General features: G+C 42.0%; 1 protein-coding gene across 1 annotated transcript; it reads right to left on the bottom strand.

The window, feature by feature from the left end:
• Nucleotides 1-1,292: 1,292 nt before the first annotated feature.
• LOC141629204 (uncharacterized) lies at nt 1,293-2,744 on the bottom strand. The gene has a single exon (XM_074442244.1). It carries the CDS (start codon nt 2,742-2,744, stop codon nt 1,293-1,295), a length of 1,452 nt encoding a protein of 483 aa, XP_074298345.1.
• Nucleotides 2,745-22,475: the final 19,731 nt, after the last annotated feature.

Below are 22,475 nucleotides of genomic sequence, written 5' to 3'. Positions count from 1 at the left end.
TAGTTCTGGGCACCTTTTAGTACTCTTTGGTTTTTGCCTCGTAAGAGGGGCAAAAATATTTATTTTTCAAATTCCCCCTGCTGTGGGGTGTTTATGAAAATTCCTATTTTGTTCCTTCTGTTGTTTTGCTAGCAATTTTTCATTCTTTCTGTTTGTGTGCCGGCTTCGTACTTGTTGAGGTGTCTATGGTGGTTCAGGGAGCTTTCTGTAAATCACGATGCTCGAATCCCTTTGTTTCGACCACGCGCACATTGGGCACTTCCTGTAGGAAGAGTAATTTGCTAGTTCCTGTTCATTAGTTAGCCTACTAGGACATTGCCTTAATATTCAACTTACCATATCCACATTCAATCCAAAACCAATGATAAACCTAAAAGTGGAAACAATTTAATTAATCCAAAATAATTTGGGGAGCACAAAGTGTGTTCCTCCAGAGTTTTACAACAACTTAAAAGAAAATAGAGTTTCATTTTGGCCTTTTGAAATACTAAGTACGCTGCTTCCACATTTTGCTCCTTGTGACACCTGTGAAGTTTACACTAAGGGAAAATAAGAAAAAGGGTTTTGACTCAAAGGATTTGAAAGATACGTTGTAAGTTGTCATTTCCTTAGTAGTACATGCTGAATTCAGGAGACTTAGCACGTGCGTACTGAACGAAAGACATTGCCTAGTGACTTAGTTGTTCCTGCTGTGAAAAGAGATGTTGTTGTTAGACCAATGCAGGTGGTACAGTCAGGCGGTACAAAACAAAATGATTAGTTCTTTTCGTATGTACCTCATGAGAGAGTGAGGTGTGGCTCCAGCAAGTGGGTTCTGGGGTTGTTCCCCTTCAAGCAATAGCTGCTTAATCAAAGACACATTCAGCAAGTTAGTTCATGTTCAAAGGTTTCTGGAGTACTGAATGTTAGGATTCAAGGGTCCTGGAATGTACCTGTTGGAGGTGGAACTTCTAGGTCCTGCACCTGGAACCTCAGACATAATACTTTTTAAGGTGAATGATGTTCCAGGATCTAGGGACAGCTTCCCCATCCATAGTCTCCAACTTGTATGCCCTATTACCCACGATGCCTTCTATGCGGTAGGGACCTTCCCAGTTGTAGGCGAATTTGACTGCACTCTGGTTCTTGGTGTTTGGGAATACCTTCCTGATTACCAGGTCCCCTACCTACAGCGTTCTCAGCCTTATGTTTTTGTTGTAACTCCTGGCAGCTGTTTGCTTGTAGGCTGCCATCCTGATTTGGGCGCTGGTCCTTGGCTCATCAATGGTATCCAGGCTGCTGGCCATTTCTACCTAGTTCCTTTCTTCGGTGGCATTGGCATATCGATGTGTCGATACTTGCACCTCAGAGGGAATAACTGCCTTGGCCCCATATACCAGACTGAATGGTGTTTGAACTGTTGCCACTTTGGGGGTAGTTCTATCAGACCACAGCACGAAGGGGAGCTCATCTGCCCACTTGGCTCCTATCTCCTCCAGCCTTCTTTTCGGGTTGTTCATGACTATCTTGTTGCTGGATTCTGTCCGACAGTTAGACTGCGGATTCCTAGGAGTGGACTTAAATAGCTTGATGTTCCACCTGGCGCAGTAGTCTTCCGTCCTGTTGGATACGAATTGTGACCCGTTGTCACATATAACTTCTGAAGGGATGCCATATCTGCTGACTATGTTCCTCTTGATGAAAGATATCACATGCTTCTCTAGGATATGAGGGAAAGCTTCTGCCTCTATCCATTTAGAGAAGTAGTCCGTCATTGCCAGCATGCACGTCTTGTTTCTAGAAGCACGGGGTAATGGTCCCACAATGTCCATTCCCCATTTTGTAAAAGGCCAAGGCGAGATGATCGGATGCATATGTTCTGCTGGCTGGTGGCTGACAGGAGCGTGCCTTTGGCATTCTTCGCATTTCTTGGAGTAATCTATGGCGTTCTTCCTCATGGTAGGCCAGAAGTAACCTTGCCTTAGTGTCTTGTTGGACAGGCTCCTACCCCCTGTGTTATTTCCACAATCACCACTGTGGATATCACACATTACTGCCTGTGCCTCCTGTATGCTCAAGCACCTCAGATAGGGTCCTGCCAAGGACTTCCTAAATAGGATACCATCAATAAGTATGAATCCGGAGGATTTCATTTTGAAGCTTCTGGTGTCTTTCTGGTCAGGTGGTAATACCTCATCACGTAGCCAACTAATGTAAGGCTTGCGCCAATCGTCAATCTCTTCCTGGGGTGTGGCAGTATACAGTATCCCTGCTTCGTATGTCCATTGGTTGGTTGCAGCCTTACTGGCGTTCTGCTGTTCATTCTGACGTATGGCAGGTTTCATGATATATATGAATGGTATAGTACCCACTGGCCCTGGAGTGAAGGCTGCTCCCAGGGTGGCAAGAGCATCCGCTCCAACATTCTGATCCCTTGGTATCTTCTGGATGTTGAAGGAGGCAAAGCGGAGTTTGAGCTCCTTCACTACTTCCAGGTAGGCTATCATTTTAGGATCTCTGGCCGTGTATACGTTATTCACATGGTTTACGATCAGTTGGGAGTCACTATACACCTCGATGTGGCTGATTTGCAATCCTAAGGCTAATTGGAGTCCCAAGATTAGGGCCTCATATTCAGCCTCGTTATTCGTTGCTTTGAACTCGCACTGTACTGCCTGTATTATCTGTTCCCCCTTAGGTGATTTCAGGACCAGCCCTACCTCTGCTCCCTTCCTATTGGATGCCCCATCGACATGTAACTCCATACCTTCTCGCCTTTAGCCTCACTTAGGGTCAAGATTTCACTGTCGGCTTGTTCTTGAAAAGTGGGACTAAAGTCTGACACAAAGTTAGCTATGGCTTGGGACTTTATGGCTGTTCGGGGTTCAAATTTCAGGTCGTACCCACTCAGGTGGATAGACCACTTAACCATTCTCCCTGACAGTTCGAGTTTCCTCATTATGGTTCTCAGGGGGTAGTTGGTCACGACTGAAATTGTATGTGACTCAAAATAGGGACGCAATTTGTACGAAGTAGTAACAAGTGCTAAAACGAGTTTTTCTAGAGATGTGTACATGGTCTCTGCAGGTAACAAAGACTTGCTTATATAGTATACTGGTTTCTGCATACCTTCGTGATCTCGTACCAGTATAGCACTTACAGCCGCCTCTGTCACTGATAGATACAAGTACAACGGTTCTCCCTGTTCCGGCTTGGAGAGAAGAGGAGGGGTGCTCAGGTACTCCTTGAGCTCCCTAAACGCCTTTTCATGCTTATGCGTCCACTTAAACTTCTGGCTCTTCCTCAGGATGTCATAGAACAATTGACACCTGTCTGAGGACCTTGATATGAACCGGTTAGGGCTGTTACCCGTCCTGTGAGCCTTTGTACGTCCTTTGGCTTTTGAGGAGATTCTAACTGAAGTACTGCTTTGATTTGCTCCGTGCTAGCCTCTATCCCTCTTTGCATCACCAAGTACCCCACGAATTTCCCAGAGGAGACTCCAAAAGTGCATTTCAGGGGGTTCAACTTCATATGGTATTTTCTGAGGATCGAGAAGGTATTCTCCAGGTGGGACATGTGCTGTTCTGCCTTCTCGGATTTGACTACCATATCGTCAATGTAGACTTCCATTGTTCTCCCTATCTTCTCCTTGAACATTCTGTTTGATACGTGCATTTTATATAGTCTTTTTAGCCTATTTTATGCACGTATTTCTATGCTTTTATCGTGGTTTTATGCTACGAAATGCCCCGAATATGCTACTTTGGGTTATTATGTCTTATTTGCAGGTATGGACCCGAAAGGAGTGAAATCAAGCCATTTACCGTCCATTTTGCATGCATTTGGAGGAAGAGATGATTTGGAGCAGAAATGTTCTTTGTCTTGAGATGCGTGAAGGTGTTCCGGGAGCTAAAAGGACAAGTCAAGGCGAACTAACAAGAATTCTAAGCTGCTGAAGTTAATAATCACTCGATCGAGGACATTCTTAGTCGATCGAGTGGTTTTAGGATGAATAAACAGTCGATCGAGCAGTTATATGGTCGATCGACCAGTTCTCTATATGCCCTTGCTCGATCGAGCACTATTCTAGGTCGATCGAGTCGTCTCTCGAGTGAAGTTCACTCGATCGAGTGATTTAAGTGGTCGATCGAGTGGATATTGCTGACGGGCTGGGCTTTTTAGTTATATTCCGTCATTAGGTTTAATCCTACTCCTAATTTCTTATAAATAGGAGTTAGGGATTTCATTTGGAAGGATCTTTTTTTACCCGGAGGCAGGGATCACGTTATTCTTCTCCCTACCTTCGCTACTGTTGCTTTTATTTCCGGATCAATAATTAGTATTAACTCTTTCTCTTCTTTTCTTACTGTTATTTATGTTTATTTCTTCTCCTTTATTTCTTGTTTCCCCCATTCCCATGTCTAGCTAATTTCCCCTAGTATGTTAGGATTAGGGAAGCCGTGGTAGCAATGTTTTAACTGTATTAAATAGATTAGTCTTGCGATAGAATTGTATTAGGCAATTTAACTGTTATCCGGTCGAATGAATGCATGCAGGAGACCATAAATTTAGTTAACCCCGACCTAGATCGAAAGATTGGAAGGGAAGGCTTGTTTAATTACAATAGGGTATTGCAGTGAGGGCGAAAGTTAAGCTGTTTACGCTCTAGGGCGGTTTAAGGACCGAAAGGTGACGACCATAGCTCTTCTTATCAATAGTCTAATCGCCTTAGTATTCCTGATAGTATAAGATCTGATAGCTGCCACGGTGGACCGACCCCTAGCATACTCCCTTCTCTTACTGTTAATTCTCTTATTCATTTCCCTTGCTTAAATCTCTAGTTTAGTTAACACAATCAAAACCCCCAATTGTGATATTTAGACAGATAAATAGACAAATAGATAGTACACCGCCTCCCGTGGAGATCGACCCTACTTACCGCGACTTCATTAGTTGTACTTAGGTATTTTATTTTTGGTACGAAATGACAAAGATCAAATTTTGGCGCCGTTCTTGGGGAGGCAATCTATTTATTTATTTGTTTAATTTTATTCTTTTTTTAGCCTCGGGGATTTTTCCCTTGAGGTCGTTTTTAATCTATTGTTTAGTCTTTGTTTTGATAGGCCTTACAGGTACTACCTAGACAGTTCTAGGTGAAAGACAGTCAAAGGGAAGGCTTGAGTACCTTTGACCCACCACCGATGTCCCATTTTATGGAACAGACGGTGATTTACGGCGGGAGATGTGGTTCTGCTGAGCACAATGCAGCTGTAGTTGTGCCGTCACATCCGACCTATCAATGGCCACCGCAACAAGATTCCCCTGATATACAAGAAGAAGACCTTGCGGAGCTGAAATTCTTGATGGAGGAACTTGCATTCCAAGTGCAAGAATATGTCTCGCGATTTGATGAGTTCGAGTCTGCAGTTGCTCAGTTAGCAGCTGAGATGGAGAGAGAAGAGATCGCGGAGCTGACATATTTAATGAGAATGCTTGTATCACAAATACAAGAGAGTGATAGATATATGGACGCTCGAATCCCTGAACTGGAGTCACAAATAGCTCGATTAGCAAAATGAGATGCAAGAAGAGGAGGTTTATCTTCTTTGAGAGCAGCTTTTTCTCGTAAGGAAACCGTGTTGCCCAATGATGAGGATGACTTCTATGACTCGGACGACGAGTTCCTATCATATTTCACTACCCCACGCGAAGATTTCAAATAGACAGAGGTATCACTCGATCGAGTGACAATTATTGGTCGATCGAGTGACTTTCCAGAAGAACTTGCTCGATCGAGTGAACATTCTACTCGATCGAGTGGAATGCAGGAGGATAGTTCTCGATCGAGTGATTCTTCCACTCGATCGAGTGAATTGCGGAAAGAAATTGGTCGATCGAGTAATAATTCTGCTCGATCGACTGATTTGGTCATTGGGAGCTGTAATTCGTCATTTGGGCTTGATTTAGATGACGATTTTGACGATGATAACGGTTACGGTGAATCTCCCTTATTCAAAGCCGAAATGGATGCGCTTGAGGTCACGATTTACTGGGGCCGAATTCCACCGAGGATGACAAGGAGGTAGCTGAGTCGGTAGTCACTCCTAGCACGGAAGAGGTAATGAATTCTTTTATCTATGATTCCGTCATTGAGAGTGATCAACTTGAGGTATTGAACGATAATTTATTTATTGTTTGTTTTAATAGTAAATTGCCTCAGTTGACTTTTGCTGCGCATCCCAATGCCTTACCCCTTCCCAAAGAGGGTCGCACAATTTAAAGATTTCTCACCGTCCTTATCATTATAAATTCGTTAATCGAAATGGAGCCCTACTTATTTGACAATTGCTTCCCCGCTCCTATATTTTGTGGATAAATTTAGGAGCGCCCATAGGAAATTTGTTAGACTTAAATGCTTACATATTTTTATTTCCTATTTACGTAATCCACTTTTGTGCTACTTATGCTTTTGTGTAGCACATGCGCAGCTATTTGACAAAGTTCTTTGCGCGCTTTGAGTTGCTTTGATTGTAACTAATTATAAGGCTCGAAGAAAAAGAAGGTCGAGCTGGGACTGATCAAGCTAGCGCTACCCGGGAGGCAACCCGGCGTTTTTATTTTGTTTTTATTTCAATTTCAGTTGTAATAAATGGTTCTAAAACCATAAAAATTTCTCAGCATGTTTGTTTTGGTTAGTTGCGGGCTGTTTGAATTGCATTTTGCAGGAATTCATCGAGCATCATTCGATCGAGTGTTTTGCTTACTCGATCGAACACTGTAGCAATTTGATTCACTCGATCGAGTGATTAATCACTCGATCGACCACCTGCATATTAGAGAACCACTCGATCGACCACTATTCCATCGATCGAAAGCGATTCGTGGACGCCCACTCATTCGATCGACCACTGTTGGACGGATATCGAGTGTTATTGACTTGGATTAGCTTCCTGAGACGGTTTTCCGGGCCCTTAGCAACCTCCCATTTCATGGTCGGTTTGGGGAGGTCCCCTTATTTAGCGTATCTTGTGAGTTTTCCGTATTTACTCTCTTTCTCCTCTAGTTTGCATTTCCTTTCCATGTTTTGGTACAATGGGGGCATTGTACGGTTTGGTTTGGGGAGGTTATGCATCCATATCTGTGTCTGCATGTTGTTTTTACTGCATTTCAGTTATCACGTTTAATTCATGTTTGCATTGTTGTTTATTTTCGTTAAATTTCAAAAAATTCAATAAAAATTGAAAAATTGTTAAAATTCAAAAAAATTTCACGTTTATTTTAGCATATAGGTTGAGTCGGAACGGTAGATTTCCAGGATGATATTGCTCTATAACTGTCTTTTTGCTTAAGCCTTGCATTAAACTGTTATCTTTTAGCTTTGTCTTTTGCATAATCTACGAGTTAATGTTTAATTTAGCTGAACGAATAGACTTGACCTGAAATTTTGGCAACCTACTTATAATTTCTAAGGATTAGAGCCTTATAAACTGGTGTCATTTATGACCAGTTTCATGTAGGATTATGAGTAGTTACTCCTTGCATAACATGTTCATTAATTTGCACGTATATGAAATTCAATTGCTTTTTGCCATCATACATTCGGGTTAGTGGTTGGTGTCACATGCAGGGAGGTGCTTACAATTTCCCTTTCTTTCATTTTTACCCACAAACTCCACATTAGCCAAATTTGCCAGTTGACCCTTTAGCTACATCCAAATTTAGCCTGCCTTGTCAAGCTAGTTTAGATTGTTGTTTTGCGGTATATATTTCATTGTATCAAATATTGGCGCATATTCTATTGAATCGGAGTTGGTAATCTATGAAGAAAGGGAGAAAAGAAAAAAAACGTGATGGAAAAAGAAAAAAAAAGAGTCGAAAAAAGAAGATGAAAAATGAAAAAAAAAGGAATGAAAAAGAAGAAACCGAAAGAAATAGAAAGAAAAGAAAAGAAAAAAAAAAAGATGTTGTTTGGTTGACGGTTTCTACTCCTATGTTCTATCTTACATAATTTGAGGAGTACGTTTGGTTTGGTTTGGTGAGTTTTATGCCAAATGAAGGGCATTGTGCTTATTCTATAATTGAGTTGGAATCGGATGTTGTCATATGGTTTTGTTTAGGTACTAGCTTGGCCGCCTATACCTCCACGTTCCCATAAATGTTTTGCCTTTTCTTACCCATTGCCTCACTTTACCATATTTTTGTAAGCCCTCGGGCCGTGATGACCTTGTTGGTTGGAATGTATGTACGGTAGCTAGAATTGTCTATCATATTAGTTGCATGCATGTTTATGTGGGTCGTAGTTTAGGTGAGCGACTATTTTTCTTTCTCTCTTACATATATATGTTCACCCTTTGCTTCATGAGAGAAGAGTGACCCGTGAGAGTCCATTGTTAAAGGTCTTGCAAGGTCGACGGTTCAGCTTTATTTATAAACATCCTATAACTCGTTTGCATTTGACTTTTTGCTATAAGTGTTTAGTTTGCTTGCATTAAATTGGCTTAAGTGGGCATTTGTAGCTAGCTCTGAGTTATTTTTCCGTTCCATTAGCGTATAGTTTTTAGTTTACTCGGGGACGAGTAAAGGTTTGGTTTGGGGAGATTTGATACGTGCATTTTATATAGTCTTTTTAGCCTATTTTATGCACGTATTTCTATGCTTTTATCGTGGTTTTATGCTACGAAATGCCCCGAATATGCTACTTTGGGTTATTATGTCTTATTTGCAGGTATGGACCCGAAAGGAGTGAAATCAAGCCATTTACCGTCCATTTTGCATGCATTTGGAGGAAGAGATGATTTGGAGCAGGAAATGTTGCTGTCTTGAGATGCGTGAAGGTGTTCCGGGAGCTAAAAGGACAAGTCAAGGCGAACTAACAAGAATTCTAAGCTGCTGAAGTTAATAATCACTCGATCGAGGACATTCTTAGTCGATCGAGTGGTTTTAGGATGAATAAACAGTCGATCGAGCAGTTATATGGTCGATCGACCAGTTCTCTATATGCCCTTGCTCGATCGAGCACTATTCTAGGTCGATCGAGCTGTCTCTGAGTGAAGTTCACTCGATCGAGTGATTTAAGTGGTCGATCGAGTGGATATTGCTGACGGGCTGGGCTTTTTAGTTATATTCCGTCATTAGGTTTAATCCTACTCCTAATTTCTTATAAATAGGAGTTAGGGATTTCATTTGGAAGGATCTTTTTTTACCCGGAGGCAGGGATCACGTTATTCTTCTCCCTACCTTCGCTACTGTTGCTTTTATTTCCGGATCAATAATTAGTATTAACTCTTTCTCTTCTTTTCTTACTGTTATTTATGTTTATTTCTTCTCCTTTATTTCTTGTTTCCCCCATTCCCATGTCTAGCTAATTTCCCCTAGTATGTTAGGATTAGGGAAGCCGTGGTAGCAATGTTTTAACTGTATTAAATAGATTAGTCTTGCGATAGAATTGTATTAGGCAATTTAACTGTTATCCGGTCGAATGAATGCATGCAGGAGACCATAAATTTAGTTAACCCCGACCTAGATCGAAAGATTGGAAGGGAAGGCTTGTTTAATTACAATAGGGTATTGCAGTGAGGGCGAAAGTTAAGCTGTTTACGCTCTAGGGCGGTTTAAGGACCGAAAGGTGACGACCATAGCTCTTCTTATCAATAGTCTAATCGCCTTAGTATTCCTGATAGTATAAGATCTGATAGCTGCCACGGTGGACCGACCCCTAGCATACTCCCTTCTCTTACTGTTAATTCTCTTATTCATTTCCCTTGCTTAAATCTCTAGTTTAGTTAACACAATCAAAACCCCCAATTGTGATATTTAGACAGATAAATAGACAAATAGATAGTACACCGCCTCCCTGTGGAGATCGACCCTACTTACCGCTGACTTCTGTTAGTTGTACTTAGGTATTTTATTTTTGGTACGAAACGACAGTATCACTGTTCACCAGGTGCTGATAGGTGGAACCAGCATTCTTGAGGCCAAAGGGCATCACATTGAAGCAGTACAAGCCTCTGTTAGATCTGAAGGCTGTTTTCTCCTGATCCTTAGGGTCCATTTTTATTTGGTTGTACCCACTCCAGACGTCAAGGAAGGTAAGTAGCTCATGCCCTGCTGTAGCGTCTACTATGGAATCAATGTGCGGCAGGGGGAACGAGTCTTTTGGGCAAGCTTTGTTAAGATCTGTGAAATCGACACATACTCTCCACTTGTTGTTCTTCTTAGGTACAACCACAACATTCGAGAGCCATTCTGGGTAGTCAACTTCCCTGATCTTGCCTGCTGCCAGGAGGTTGTCTACCTCCTGGTTTATCACCTCGTTCCTTTCAGGAGCAAATTTCCGCCTTTTCTGCTGGACTGGAGGAAAGCTGGGGTCTACATTTAACCGGTGTGTAATTACACTTGGATCTATGCCAATCATATCTCTTTGGGACCAGGCGAAACAATCTATATTAGTACGTAGAAATTCAGTTATCTGCTCACGAATGTTACCTGCATAATCAGCTCCCACCAGCACTGTTCTTACTGGAAACTGTGGGTCCAGGTTTACTTCGTCGAGTTCCTCCTGGGCAGGTGCGATATACTCCCTCTAGACGCACAATTTCTGTAATTGCTATGCTGGACCAGCTGCAGTTGGTTTCAGAGCGTTCTTGTAGCAATCCCGAGCTACATTTTGATCTCCCTATATCTCCTGTACCACCCCAGGGTGTAGGGAACTTTAGGCTTTGATGGTACGTTGATGGTACCGCTTTCATTTTGTGGATCCAGGGCCTGCCAATTATCACGTTATAAGTTGACGGACCATCAATGACCAAGTACCGTACCTGTTTGTTCATACCCCCTGCAAAGGTCGGTATCATTATTTCTCCAAGGGATTGTTTAGTTTCTCCGCTCAAGCCTACCAAGGGTACTGTCTTATGCACCAGGTCTTTCTCGCTGAACCCCATGTTCTTCAAGGTTTCCAGCATTATCAGATTTACAGAGCTTCCTGTATCTACCAATATCTTTTTAACAAGACAATTCCCTATAGAAAGGTTAATGATCAAGGCGTCATGGTGGTGTTCTGCCTCATCAGGTACGTCTGCCTTGTAGAATGATATTGCTGGTAGATCCTATCTACTGACCCTGAGGGAGAACTCTGGTTTATCTCCTTTAGTCTCGATTGCATGGCGCTTTGCTGCTGAATAAGTGAGACCACATATCTCTGACCCCCCTGTGATGACGCTCACGACCTTTGAGTAAGGTGGAGGTGGGGATGGTTGGGCCTGGTCAGCAGTATTGACCTTTCCAGATTTCGCCCCCTTGGGGAGCAGGTGATCCAAGCATCCAAAGACTGAGAGGTGCTTCACTTCCTTTCGTAGTACTATACAATCTTCTGTATTGTGGCCAATATCGTTGTGGTATTCACACCTTTTGCTGGCATCTCTTCTGTCGTTCTCCCTGGGGGTAGGCTTCTTGGGCCACCTAGCCATCTGCCCTAGCTCCCTGATTGCCTTCATTACCCCAGCAAGTCCAGTGGTGAACCCATACTCACTCAGCTTAGGTGGAGCCTCGGTGCTCTCTGTTTCTCTTGAGACTTTGTTCACTGTGTTCTTGTTGTAGGGTTTGGCTCTTTCATTCTTTTTCTCTCACAGTGATTTTTCTGCCGGGACGACTGTTCCATACAGGTCCCTTCTATCCTCATCATCCTCTAGGCGATAAGTAGCCTCTGCTATTTGCTTGACTTCATCAAAGGTGCGCATGGATGATTGGTGAGATCCTTTTACAAATCAGAGTCGCGATACAGCCACCTAGCCCTCTGCCCTAGCTCCCTGATTGCCTTCATTACCCCAGCAAGTCCAGTGGTGAACCCATACTCGCTCAGCTTAGGTGGAGCCTCGGTGCTCTCTGTTTCTCTTGAGACTTTGTTCACTGTGTTCTTGCTGTAGGGTTTGGCTCTTTCATTCTTTTTCTCTGTTGTGATTTTTCTGCTGGACGACTCTGTTCCATACAGGTCCCTTCTATCCTCATCATCCTCTAGGCGATAAGTAGCCTCTGCCATTTGCTTGACTTCATCAAAGGTGCGCATAGATGCTTGGTGAGATCCTTTTACAAATCAGAGTCGCGATGCAGTCCCCTTCTGAGGGCGTTGACTGCAGTTGTAGGGTCTCACCTAGGGATAAATATTTTTTTCTACATTGAATATGGCGAGAGAATCCCTGGTGGACTCCTTGAACCTCTGGACGATCCGGTATAGATCACTGGATACTTTTTCTGGCTTGCGTCTGCTTGCGAACTGCTGATTGAAAACGTTCACTAACCCTGCGAAGCTGGAAATAGATTTGTTGGGAAGGTTAACGAACCACTGGAGTGCGGCTCCTGACAAGGTGGAACCGAATCCTTTGCACATACATGCCTCCTTCTCAGGCCCTGTTGCTGCACCACCATCATTTTCTGTTTGTACTGGTTGATGTGCTCTAGCGGATCCTCTGTTCTATCATACAACGTCATTGTTGGTGTGGTGAACCCCTTTGGCATGCTGACAAGGGCAATGCTGTCCACGAAGGGGGAATCCGCATAGCACTTCGGGGTTGCTACCTCCATGGGACGTGGTAACCCTGGAACCTTGTTGAGTAGGGATATGATATCCTACAACTGTTGTTCTACATGGCTTCTTACCCCCATACCCTGGTTGTGGGGTACTGAGTAGATCCCATATGGACTTGGTGTTCCTCCTGGAATGTAAGGAGGTACCATGTAGCTTCCAGGTAATGGTGTTGAGTTCACTATAGGTCTGAACTGATTGTCTGGGGTATACGACATATAGGAGCATATCCCGGGGTATGCGTTTCTTGCTGACTATTCCCCTGGCTTGCTCCCTGGTACCACGGGCGTACTTCTGATTGTTGATATGGGATCTGGTGTCAGTGCTCCTAATCCCACAGGATTGAGTACCATGGGGTACGTTTGTGGCATCCTTGGTGGTGGTGGAACCCCTGGTGGTTGGATCGTACCTTGGGTGGCCACCGTTCTTGCTGGATATGCTTGCTCGGGTGACGTGGTTACCCCTAGTGGCAGCGTATCCATATCGAGCCTGGTTACTAGATTCTGCGGCAGTAGCCTCCCTGAGTACTCCCTGGTATTCCCCTGGCCGAGTGTCGACCTTGCCATCTGTTGGGTCGTTCCTAGGGGTGATACTGCATCTATCTTCTCCTGCAAGGACTGGTTGTCCCTTTGTAACCCTGTCACCGCCTGTTACAAGGATGTCATTCCTTGGAGCAACTGCTGTACCGGATCCGGCTATGATGCTCCTGGGAAACGGGCTCATATCAGATGTCCTGGTGATCCTGGGCGCTGCGGACTCCCATCCTTATTAGGCTTTGCCACAGGATTAATAACTGGTGATTTGCCAGCCTTCCCTGCTCCCTGATCTGTGATTTTGGGGGAGTAAGGAGGCTTTGCTGATGTAGATACCTAGTATCTGCACCTTCCAAAAACCACCCGATGATGATCGGACTATAACGTGTTTTTGATATGCGTGCGTGGATTGGCTATACATGAGACGGTTTAATGCACTACTCGAATATGAAAAATGATTTCAAAAGTTTTCTAACTTCATTTGCATTAAAATAACCCTATTTAGAGTTAAAACTGTCTTCGGACCCAAAACCGACTCAGAAACCCGCAACGCGAGTCAACCTGAGTCAACTCGAGTCAACCCAAATCTCGAATGTCAAAAATAATGCCATGAATTTCTTCATCATGTCATTTCCATTAAAATGACCCTAATTAGAGTCAAAATCGACACCGAGCCAAAAACCGACTCGAAATTCAAATCCCGACTCACACGGGTCAAACCCGAGTCAAAGACACAAAATACCTACCCCAAATATCACCCAAGAGTAAGCTTACACGGCTAAGCAAACCTCAAAGACCACAAATCACAACCAACAAAACATTGGTTAGAAAAAATGCAAAATCCAAATTTGTGAAAGGGATAGTACATCCCATTGAGTCACAGGGTACCCCGCGCCTAAACCAGGTGTCTGCTTAGCCTCTAAGCAAACACAACCGACCTACCATCCCACATTTCTCTATAAATATCCACCATCACACACCATAATATTCACGCGAGAGTCCGCCCCCTCACATCCCCCTTAAACTTCTATACTCGACTTCCTAAGTCACAAAATCGACACGTGTTTACGACCTACCGATCGTAAACACAAGCCTTACACATATTGTTTGGTACCGTCGCCGTGCATTCGACCGACCCATTCGACCAACTCAATATTAATCAACATGTTTTAATCAACATACTTGATGCGTGTCTAATATATGATGTTTTGCACCTCATTTCACACGCATTTCAGAGCTCAATTGAGTAGTTTATGCTACTATTTCTCTTGTTTCGTGTATTTCTTCCTTTTCTTGTGATTTTGTAGGAACATGAAGATTTCAGCGGAAAATAAGCCGAATCCGTCCCTAAGTACTTAGCATTGCATTTGACATGGAGTATTGACTCGAGGAATGAGCTTGGTGCGCGTTTCAAAGCCTAAAGATAGCAAAAGCATGGGTGCGTACGAGTTTAACAAGCAAAGAAGCATTTCATGATATTGCAGCCTCGTTCATATGGCTATATCTTGAGTTCTAGAGCAGATAATCAAGTGATTCCAATTGAAGGTGAAAGCTTATCCTCTTAGCTTTCCAACGCCATGTAGAATGACTGATTTGACCAAGTAACGAAGAAATGGCAGCTGTTTTAAGATCGGTGCGCTGCAGAATCGTCGAATGCAATGCATTCAAAGCACCTTTGGTCGATCGACTGGCCATAGTGGTCGATCGACCACTCCACGGGTCTGACGCAAAATAAAAGATCGAGAATTCCAAAGCCCATTGTGATTAGGTTTAGGAATAAAGGTTACACAGGATTATTTCTATATAATGTATCCTTAGTTTTCAGAATAAGCATTCAGTTTTGATCATCTAGTTCCAAAAATACAGTAGCTATTTTCGTAGTTTAGAATTCTCAATAAAGTTCGTACTTTGCTTTCGGATTCCTCTTGTTCCTTTGCTTCGGTAATTCTAATCTTTCAATTCCTGTATTGTTATTTCGTTTCTTTAGTATTAATTCTTGCTAGATAGAATCCCAAAGCCAATTTCTCGTTTTATGTTAGTAATTTGTTTAGTTAATTTAATTATGAAATCAATTGCTTTAGTTGTTGATCTTGCTGTTATTATTATCATCGTTATGAGTAGCTAAACACCCTTTGCTAAGATGTAGGGGATCTATGGCGTAGATGGCAGTAGAATAGGTAACCCCGCATTAGGGCTTGGTCGATCGACTGGCTTAACTAGTCGATCGACTGAGCCGGTTAGTCGATCGACTGGGGTAGCTGGTCGATCGACTGACTTCGCGTCTGGTTTTGCTTTGTTTGTTTCGTTAAGTGCTTTATCTTTCAATAAGACCGAGAGGAGACTTGATAGATGCTTAAACTTGACCATCCCGTAGATCGAGAGATAGGAATGGACAATAATTAACGAATTAAAACGACTAAATTGCTAAAGATCGAGAGATAACGTGATTTAGTTTGCATTAGGAATCATTAATCAAGAACGAGAGTTAGTATTAATGAGACTTAGGGAATAGTAGCATAGGCCGAGAGGTAGTTACTATTTGACATGGACCGAGAGGACTTGTTTTCCCCATCCTTCGCGACCGTATTTCGAAGTTACCTAGGATTTAGTGCCATCGCAGCTATAGTGAACCGACCGTCTTAGCATTCCTTTTATCATTTGCTTTTTCCTATTTTTTTATTCCTTGTTTATTTATTTTCGCATTTAGACTTAGATATAACTCAAATCAAAACCCCCTCAAAATCAAGTACCCTTAGACTAAGATTAAAAGCAACTATTATCTCCCTACCTCCCTGCGGATCGACCCTTACTACCGCTTGCTAGTTGTAGTTTGGAAAATTATAAATATTATTTTTGGTACTCACTTCGACAGTGTATCAAATTTTGGCGCCGTTGTTCTTGGAGGCAGGCTAGTTTTAGTTGTTTTTTCATTTTAGTCTGTTTTTCGCCTCAAGGGAAGACTGAGTACCTTGAGGCAGTTCTTATCTTCTTCTTTAGTGTTGTTTATTTGCATTACTTCAGGAGAGTCCACTTATGTTCCTTTCCCAGGAGCAGCATGTGCTGTTTTGTGGGAGATGCGGCGGAGTGGGACACACATCTGAAGCATGCGGGCACCCTACGGAGAAGATGTTTGCTTTTCATCAACTTCAGCTCGACAATTCGTATAACTACGCTCCTACTTCACCGTTTCAACCATATGAGCCTCCTTATGAAGCCCCACCACCATCCACTCTGTCATAGCAAGAGTTGAAAAACGAAGTTGCAGAGTTGACAAGTCTAGTGCAGCTTCTTATGGTGGAGGTACAGAAAAGCAATGCGGCGAATCAGGCCTTAATCGCGAAGCTGATATCTCAAATTGCTAAATTAGACAAGAATGCAGCTGAGATACCGAGTCAATTTCACTCTCTGAATCAGCGTATTGAGACCGTACATGCAATGACGCTGAGGAGCGGGTCTGCTCTCGATGGACCCGAAAAAGTTGCTGAAAAGGGGAAGAAGAAAAAGGGGGAGAAAAAGACGATCAACAGTAAACACAGTCGATCGACTAACGACGCTGCTGTAGGTGAGTCTTTTCGTCCTCCGATGCCAGACAACTTGAGGGACCACTTGTTTCGGGATGAGACGACTCCGAAATTAATGAGGCAAGATCCGAATGCTGATGGGTCAGTTCCGGTTCTAAGGTATGACCCTACGACGGTTAATGGTTCATTCCTAAGACGGTCTGAAGGAGGGTCAAGTTACAACAAAGTAGTGGATTTTCAGCCTAAGTCCACCGATGCCGGTATGAGAGACCTAGAGGAGAGGGCAAAGCTACTTATGACACTCCTTATCCGAAAAGACTAGTGCCGTCCAAAGATGAGGTAACATTCGATAAATTTAAAGATGTCGTGCGTAGTCTTAACGTGCAAATTCCTTTCTTAGAGCTAGTTAATCAAATACCTGCATATATGAAGTTTATGAGACAATTGCTAGCTAAGAAGAGGTCTTTGAATGTTGTGGAGTCGACATTTTAATCAAGAGTCTAGTTCGTACTTAACTCACACCGCTACTCATAAACTGTCGACCTGTAGTTTTTCTTCGTCCCATGTAGCATTGGTACCTTTTCAATTGAGAAGGCATTATGTGATTTAGGGGCTAGTGTCGGTGTTATGCCTTTGAGTCTCGGCTAAGAAGTTGAAATTAACTAGATTCACATTCATCGACATGATCGTGCAAATGGTCGACTGCCTGTAGTTCAAATTAAGAGGGGTCTTAGAGAATGTGCCTGTTCAAATTGAAAAGTTTTTTTTTCCTGTTGACTTTGTTGTTTTGGATATTCCTGAAGATGTCAACACCCCAATTATTTTGGGAAGACCGTTTTTTCACACTGCTGGTGCAATAATTGATGTAGGGGAAAGAACTTTGAAATTTAAGGTAGGGAAGCATTCTATTATGTTTGCCCAGTCCCCTAGGAAGAAAGACCCCATGTGGCCCATGACTGTAATATGATTTCGAAAAGAAATCTTATTTTGTGCTTTCGACATTCCCACTTCCTTACCTGTACCTATTCCTGTTATGACACCTCCGCCCCAGATTGGGAGCAATATGGAGGACAATTCTCTTGTTTTGAATGTTGCAGGAACCGGTTTGGGGAAGGAAGAACCGCTCGCTGCTCGAGCTGAGAAGGAGCCCATTGTTCAGAGAGGCGGTTTGGGATGTCTGAGCTATGCAACTGACGAGGAGCCGGATGAGGAGCCCAAGAAGAAGGAGCCACAAAATTTCTGAGTCGGATCTTGAGTGTGAGAAGCTAGAAGATGATGGCCATGCTTGGGAAGATGCTAGAGATGACCCATTGAGTATTCCACGTCGGAGTAGAGTGGAGTCCAGGCTTTCGAGATGAGCATCTGCGGAAGCTACTTCATGTAGGCGAAGCCTTGGTCGGAGATTTTTCGCAGTTTCCGTTGATCTATTTTATTGCTTTTAGACCTTTTATCGTTTTTCGTGTGCGCGAAACTTCGCTTAGTTTGGTTTGTTCAGGATTTTCTATAAACTTTAGACTATTAATTTGGGTTTTGCGCAAATTTGGGCGCGGTATTTTGTGCGTTTGCAGGTTTATAGACCATATTAGCTCAAGTTCTCGAGATAATTCGAAGAAATCAGAAAGTTACAGCGAGTTTTCCAGTCGATCGATTGCCTACCCTGGTCGATCGACTGAGGTGCGACTTCCAGGAGCTTCTATTCCTGTTCATTCTGGTCGATCGACTGCCTGCTATGGTCGATCGATCGTTGTCGCTGCTGTACCTGTTCACGACCTTTCCCCTGCTGTGTTTGGTCGATTTGCGGAATTGAGGGAGTTTTCTACTCCACTTTATCTTCCGTCATATTACTTATTTCTTCTATTTTTCTTCTATTATGCACATAATTACCGCTTCACTATTGTTTTCTCGGTTTTATGCGTGGTATTTGTTTGTCTTTTCAGGTACTTTTTGGTAGCACTGCTGGCTACTGAAACCTCCTAGCTCACGCTGGTTTGGGGAGGTTTCCTTTTTGCTGCGCTTAAAGTCTTGTGAGTTCCCACGTTCCACTTCATGTCATATTTACTTATTTTCTCGCAAATTCCCGTTTTTCTTGTTTATTTCATTACATGATTTTGCACAATGGGGACATTGTGCGATTTGGTTTGGGGAAGGGTTTTGCGTCGCATTTCATTTGCTTACATTCACGTTTACATTTTGTCTTGCATTGTTGTTCATTTCACATTTATATATACAAAATTCCAAAAAAATTGAAAAATTTCATAAAAATTCAAAAAAACAATGCATGTTTATTTTAGCATATAGGTCGAGTCGGAACGGTAGTATTTCTATGATGACATTGCATTTGCAGCTGTTTTATGCCTAAGCCTTGCTAATTGACATGTTATTAGTAGAATCGCATATGCATAATCTACGAGTTTTCGTTAAATTATCTTGCTGAACTTGAGACTTGACTTAGATTTTTGGCAAACTACATCATTTTCTGAGGATTAGAGCTTATAACTGGTGACATTCATGACCAGTTTATCTAGGATTGTGAGTAGTTACTCCTTTTGAGACATGTTACATTAATATGCATAAATATTAACTTAATCTGCTTAATACCTGTATGCATTTGGTTTGTGGTTTGTTGACACATGTGGTAGAGGTTTCCCTTTATTCATTTTACCCATGAGCCTCTCATAGCCAAATTTAGCCTTTTGTCCCTTAACTACATCCTATATTTAGCCTGCCTTTGTCAAGCTAGTAGTCTTAGTTTTTGGGAATTTGTTTATTGCGGTTTGGTTATATGCTCTCCTTGAGATGAAGTTGGAAAACGAATGAAGGAGGAAAAAGAATTGAAAAATGAAAGAAAGAAAAAAAAAAGAAAAAAAAAAAGAAAAAATGATTCGAAAAAGAAAAAAAAAAGTGTGTTGTACTGAAGAGGGTGGTCGATCGACTGCTTCCTTTGGTCGATCGACTGCAGCCCGAGAAAAAGAAAGGAAAAATCACATGTTTCAATTATTATGATTTGGTGATTTTCACTCCCATGTTATCATCTATATTCTTTGGGGAGTTGACTTTTATGGAAGTTGCGAGATTTGTGCTTGATAATTAGCACCGGGTTTGATTGTTGATTTTGAGCAAGAAGTTGGATGTTGTCATATGGTTTTGTTTAGGTACTAGCTTGATCACCTATACCTCCACATTCCCATAAATGTTTTGCCTCTTCTTACCCATTACCTCACATATCCATATCTACCTCGGCATGTGTCATGGTCTTTTGTTTGGTTGGAATGCGTATGTACGGTTGTAGAGATTACTTTCATATTAGATTGCAGGCATGTTTTCATAGGTCGTAGTTAGGTGAGAGTCTTTACAAATTTTACTTCTTTCTATCTTTTACATATATTCACCTTGTGCTTATTTGAGTGTTTTGAGCGACCCGTGAGAGTCCAATTTGATAAGTCTCTACAGTTGATGGTTCAAATGAGTTTTTAACGACATTATAACTCGTTTGCATGATTCACATTGCTAATTGATTGTTGGTTATTGCATTAAATTGGTTTAGGCTTGACAGTTTGCATTTCGCTCTGAGATTGAACTCGTTCCATTAGGTTTTAGGATCGAGTCTAGTTCTTGCTTGGGGACAAGCAAGGGTTTGGTTTGGGGAAGTTTGATGCGTGTCTAATATATGATGTTTTGCACCTCATTTCACACGCATTTCAGAGCTCAATTGAGTAGTTTATGCTACTATTTCCCTTGTTTCGTGTATTTCTTCCTTTTCTTGTGATTTTGTAGGAACATGAAGATTTCAGCGGAAAATAAGCCGAATCCGTCCCTAAGTACTTAGCATTGCATTTGACATGGAGTATTGACTCGAGGAATGAGCTTGGTGCGCGTTTCAAAGCCTAAAGATAGCAAAAGCATGGGTGCGTACGAGTTTAACAAGCAAAGAAGCATTTCACGATATTGCAGCCTCGTTCATATGGCTATATCTTGAGTTCTATAGCAGATAATCAAGTGATTCCAATTGGAGGTGAAATCTTATCCTCTTAGCTTTCCAACGCCATGTAGAATGCCTGATTTGACCAAGTAACGAAGAAATGTCAGCTGTTTTAAGATCGGTGCGCGCTGCAGGAATCGTCAGAATGCAATTCATCAAGCACCTTTGGTCGATCGATCGCCATAGTGGTCGATCGACCACTCCACAGGTCTGACGCAAAATAAAAGATCGAGAATTCCAAAGCCCATTGTGATTAGGTTTAGGAATAAAGGTTACGCAGGATTATTTCTATATAATGTATCCTTAGTTTTCGAATAAGCATTGATTTTGATCATCTAGTTCCAAAAGTACAAGAGCTATTTTCGTAGTTTAGAATTCTCAATAAAGTTCGTACTTTGCTTTCGGATTCCTCTTGTTCCTTTGCTTCGGTAATTCTAATCTTTCAATTCCTGTATTGTTATTTCGTTTCTTTAGTATTAATTCTTGCTAGATAGAATCCCGAAGCCAATTTCTCGTTTTATGTTAGTAATTTGTTTAGTTAATTTAATTATGAAATCAATTGCTTTAGTTGTTGATCTTGCTGTTATTATTATCATCGTTATGAGTAGCTAAACACTCTTTGCTAAGATGTAGGGGATCTATGGCGTAGATGGCAGTAGAATAGGTAACCCCGCATTAGGGCTTGGTCAATCGACTGGCTTAACTAGTCGATCGATCGATCGCTTAACTAGTCGATCGATCGAGCTTTGTTAGTCGATCGATCGGGTAGCTGGTCGATCGACCGACTTCGCGTCTGGTTTTGCTTTGTTTGTTTCGTTAAGTGCTTTATCTTTCAATGAGACCGAGAGGAGACTTGATAGATGCTTAAACTTGACCATCCCGTAGATCGAGAAATAGGAATGGACAATAATTAACGAATTAAAACGACTAAATTGCTAAAGATCGAGAGATAACGTGATTTAGTTTGCATTAGGAATCATTAATCAAGAATGAGAGTTAGTATTAATGAGACTTAGGGAATAGTAGCATAGGCCGAGAGGTAGTTACTATTTGACATGGACCGAGAGGACTTGTTTTCCCCATCCTTCGCGACCGTATTTCGAAGTTACCTAGGATTTAGTGCCATCGCAGCTATAGTGAACCGACCGTCTTAGCATTCCTTTTATCATTTGCTTTTTCCTATTTTTTTATTCCTTGTTTATTTATTTTCGCATTTAGACTTAGATATAACTCAAATCAAAACCCCCTCAAAACTGTTACCCTTAGACTAAGATTAAAAGCAACTATTATCTCCCTACCTCCCTGCGGATCGACCCTTACTACCGCTTGCTAGTTGTAGTTTGGAAAATTATAAATATTATTTTTGGTACTCACTTCGACAGGTATCAATACTTTCAAACATATTTTCAAAACAAAATCCTTTTTTAAGGCACTCTTTTTAAACTTCTTGATCGTGAGTAGTCGCAACGAGAAAACTTGTCTCTAAAGTCGTCTATGTCGCAAACATCATACACGTAAGTTTGAGGGTGTAAACAAGTCATTTATTTCATGTCTCTACTGTTTTTACGAGTTTATGAGCATGAACAATGCATAACATGATTCAAATATAGGTTAGACGAGCCAAAACCGAGTTTTGACCTGAGACAGAAGCTCCTTGCTATGCAAGGGAGCTCGCGCCTCTTGTGGGTCTCGGGTCAGACTCATCCGTGTTTGAGTTCGTCTTTCCTTCAACACTTGCTTTTATTCTTACTTCTTTCCTTTTACGGTTTTTACCATTTCAAATGTTTTAATTCATTTTTATGATAAACATATTTTGACCATTACAAAAATCATCCTTGGTTCTTTATACCATGACGGTTTATTCCGTGACTTGATGATAT

This window comes from Silene latifolia, chromosome Y, assembly GCF_048544455.1.
Source record: "Silene latifolia isolate original U9 population chromosome Y, ASM4854445v1, whole genome shotgun sequence".
Lineage (NCBI taxonomy): Eukaryota > Viridiplantae > Streptophyta > Magnoliopsida > Caryophyllales > Caryophyllaceae > Silene > Silene latifolia.
The sequence above is the reverse complement of the archived record's forward strand: the minus strand, read 5'-3'. Positions and strand labels throughout refer to the sequence as shown.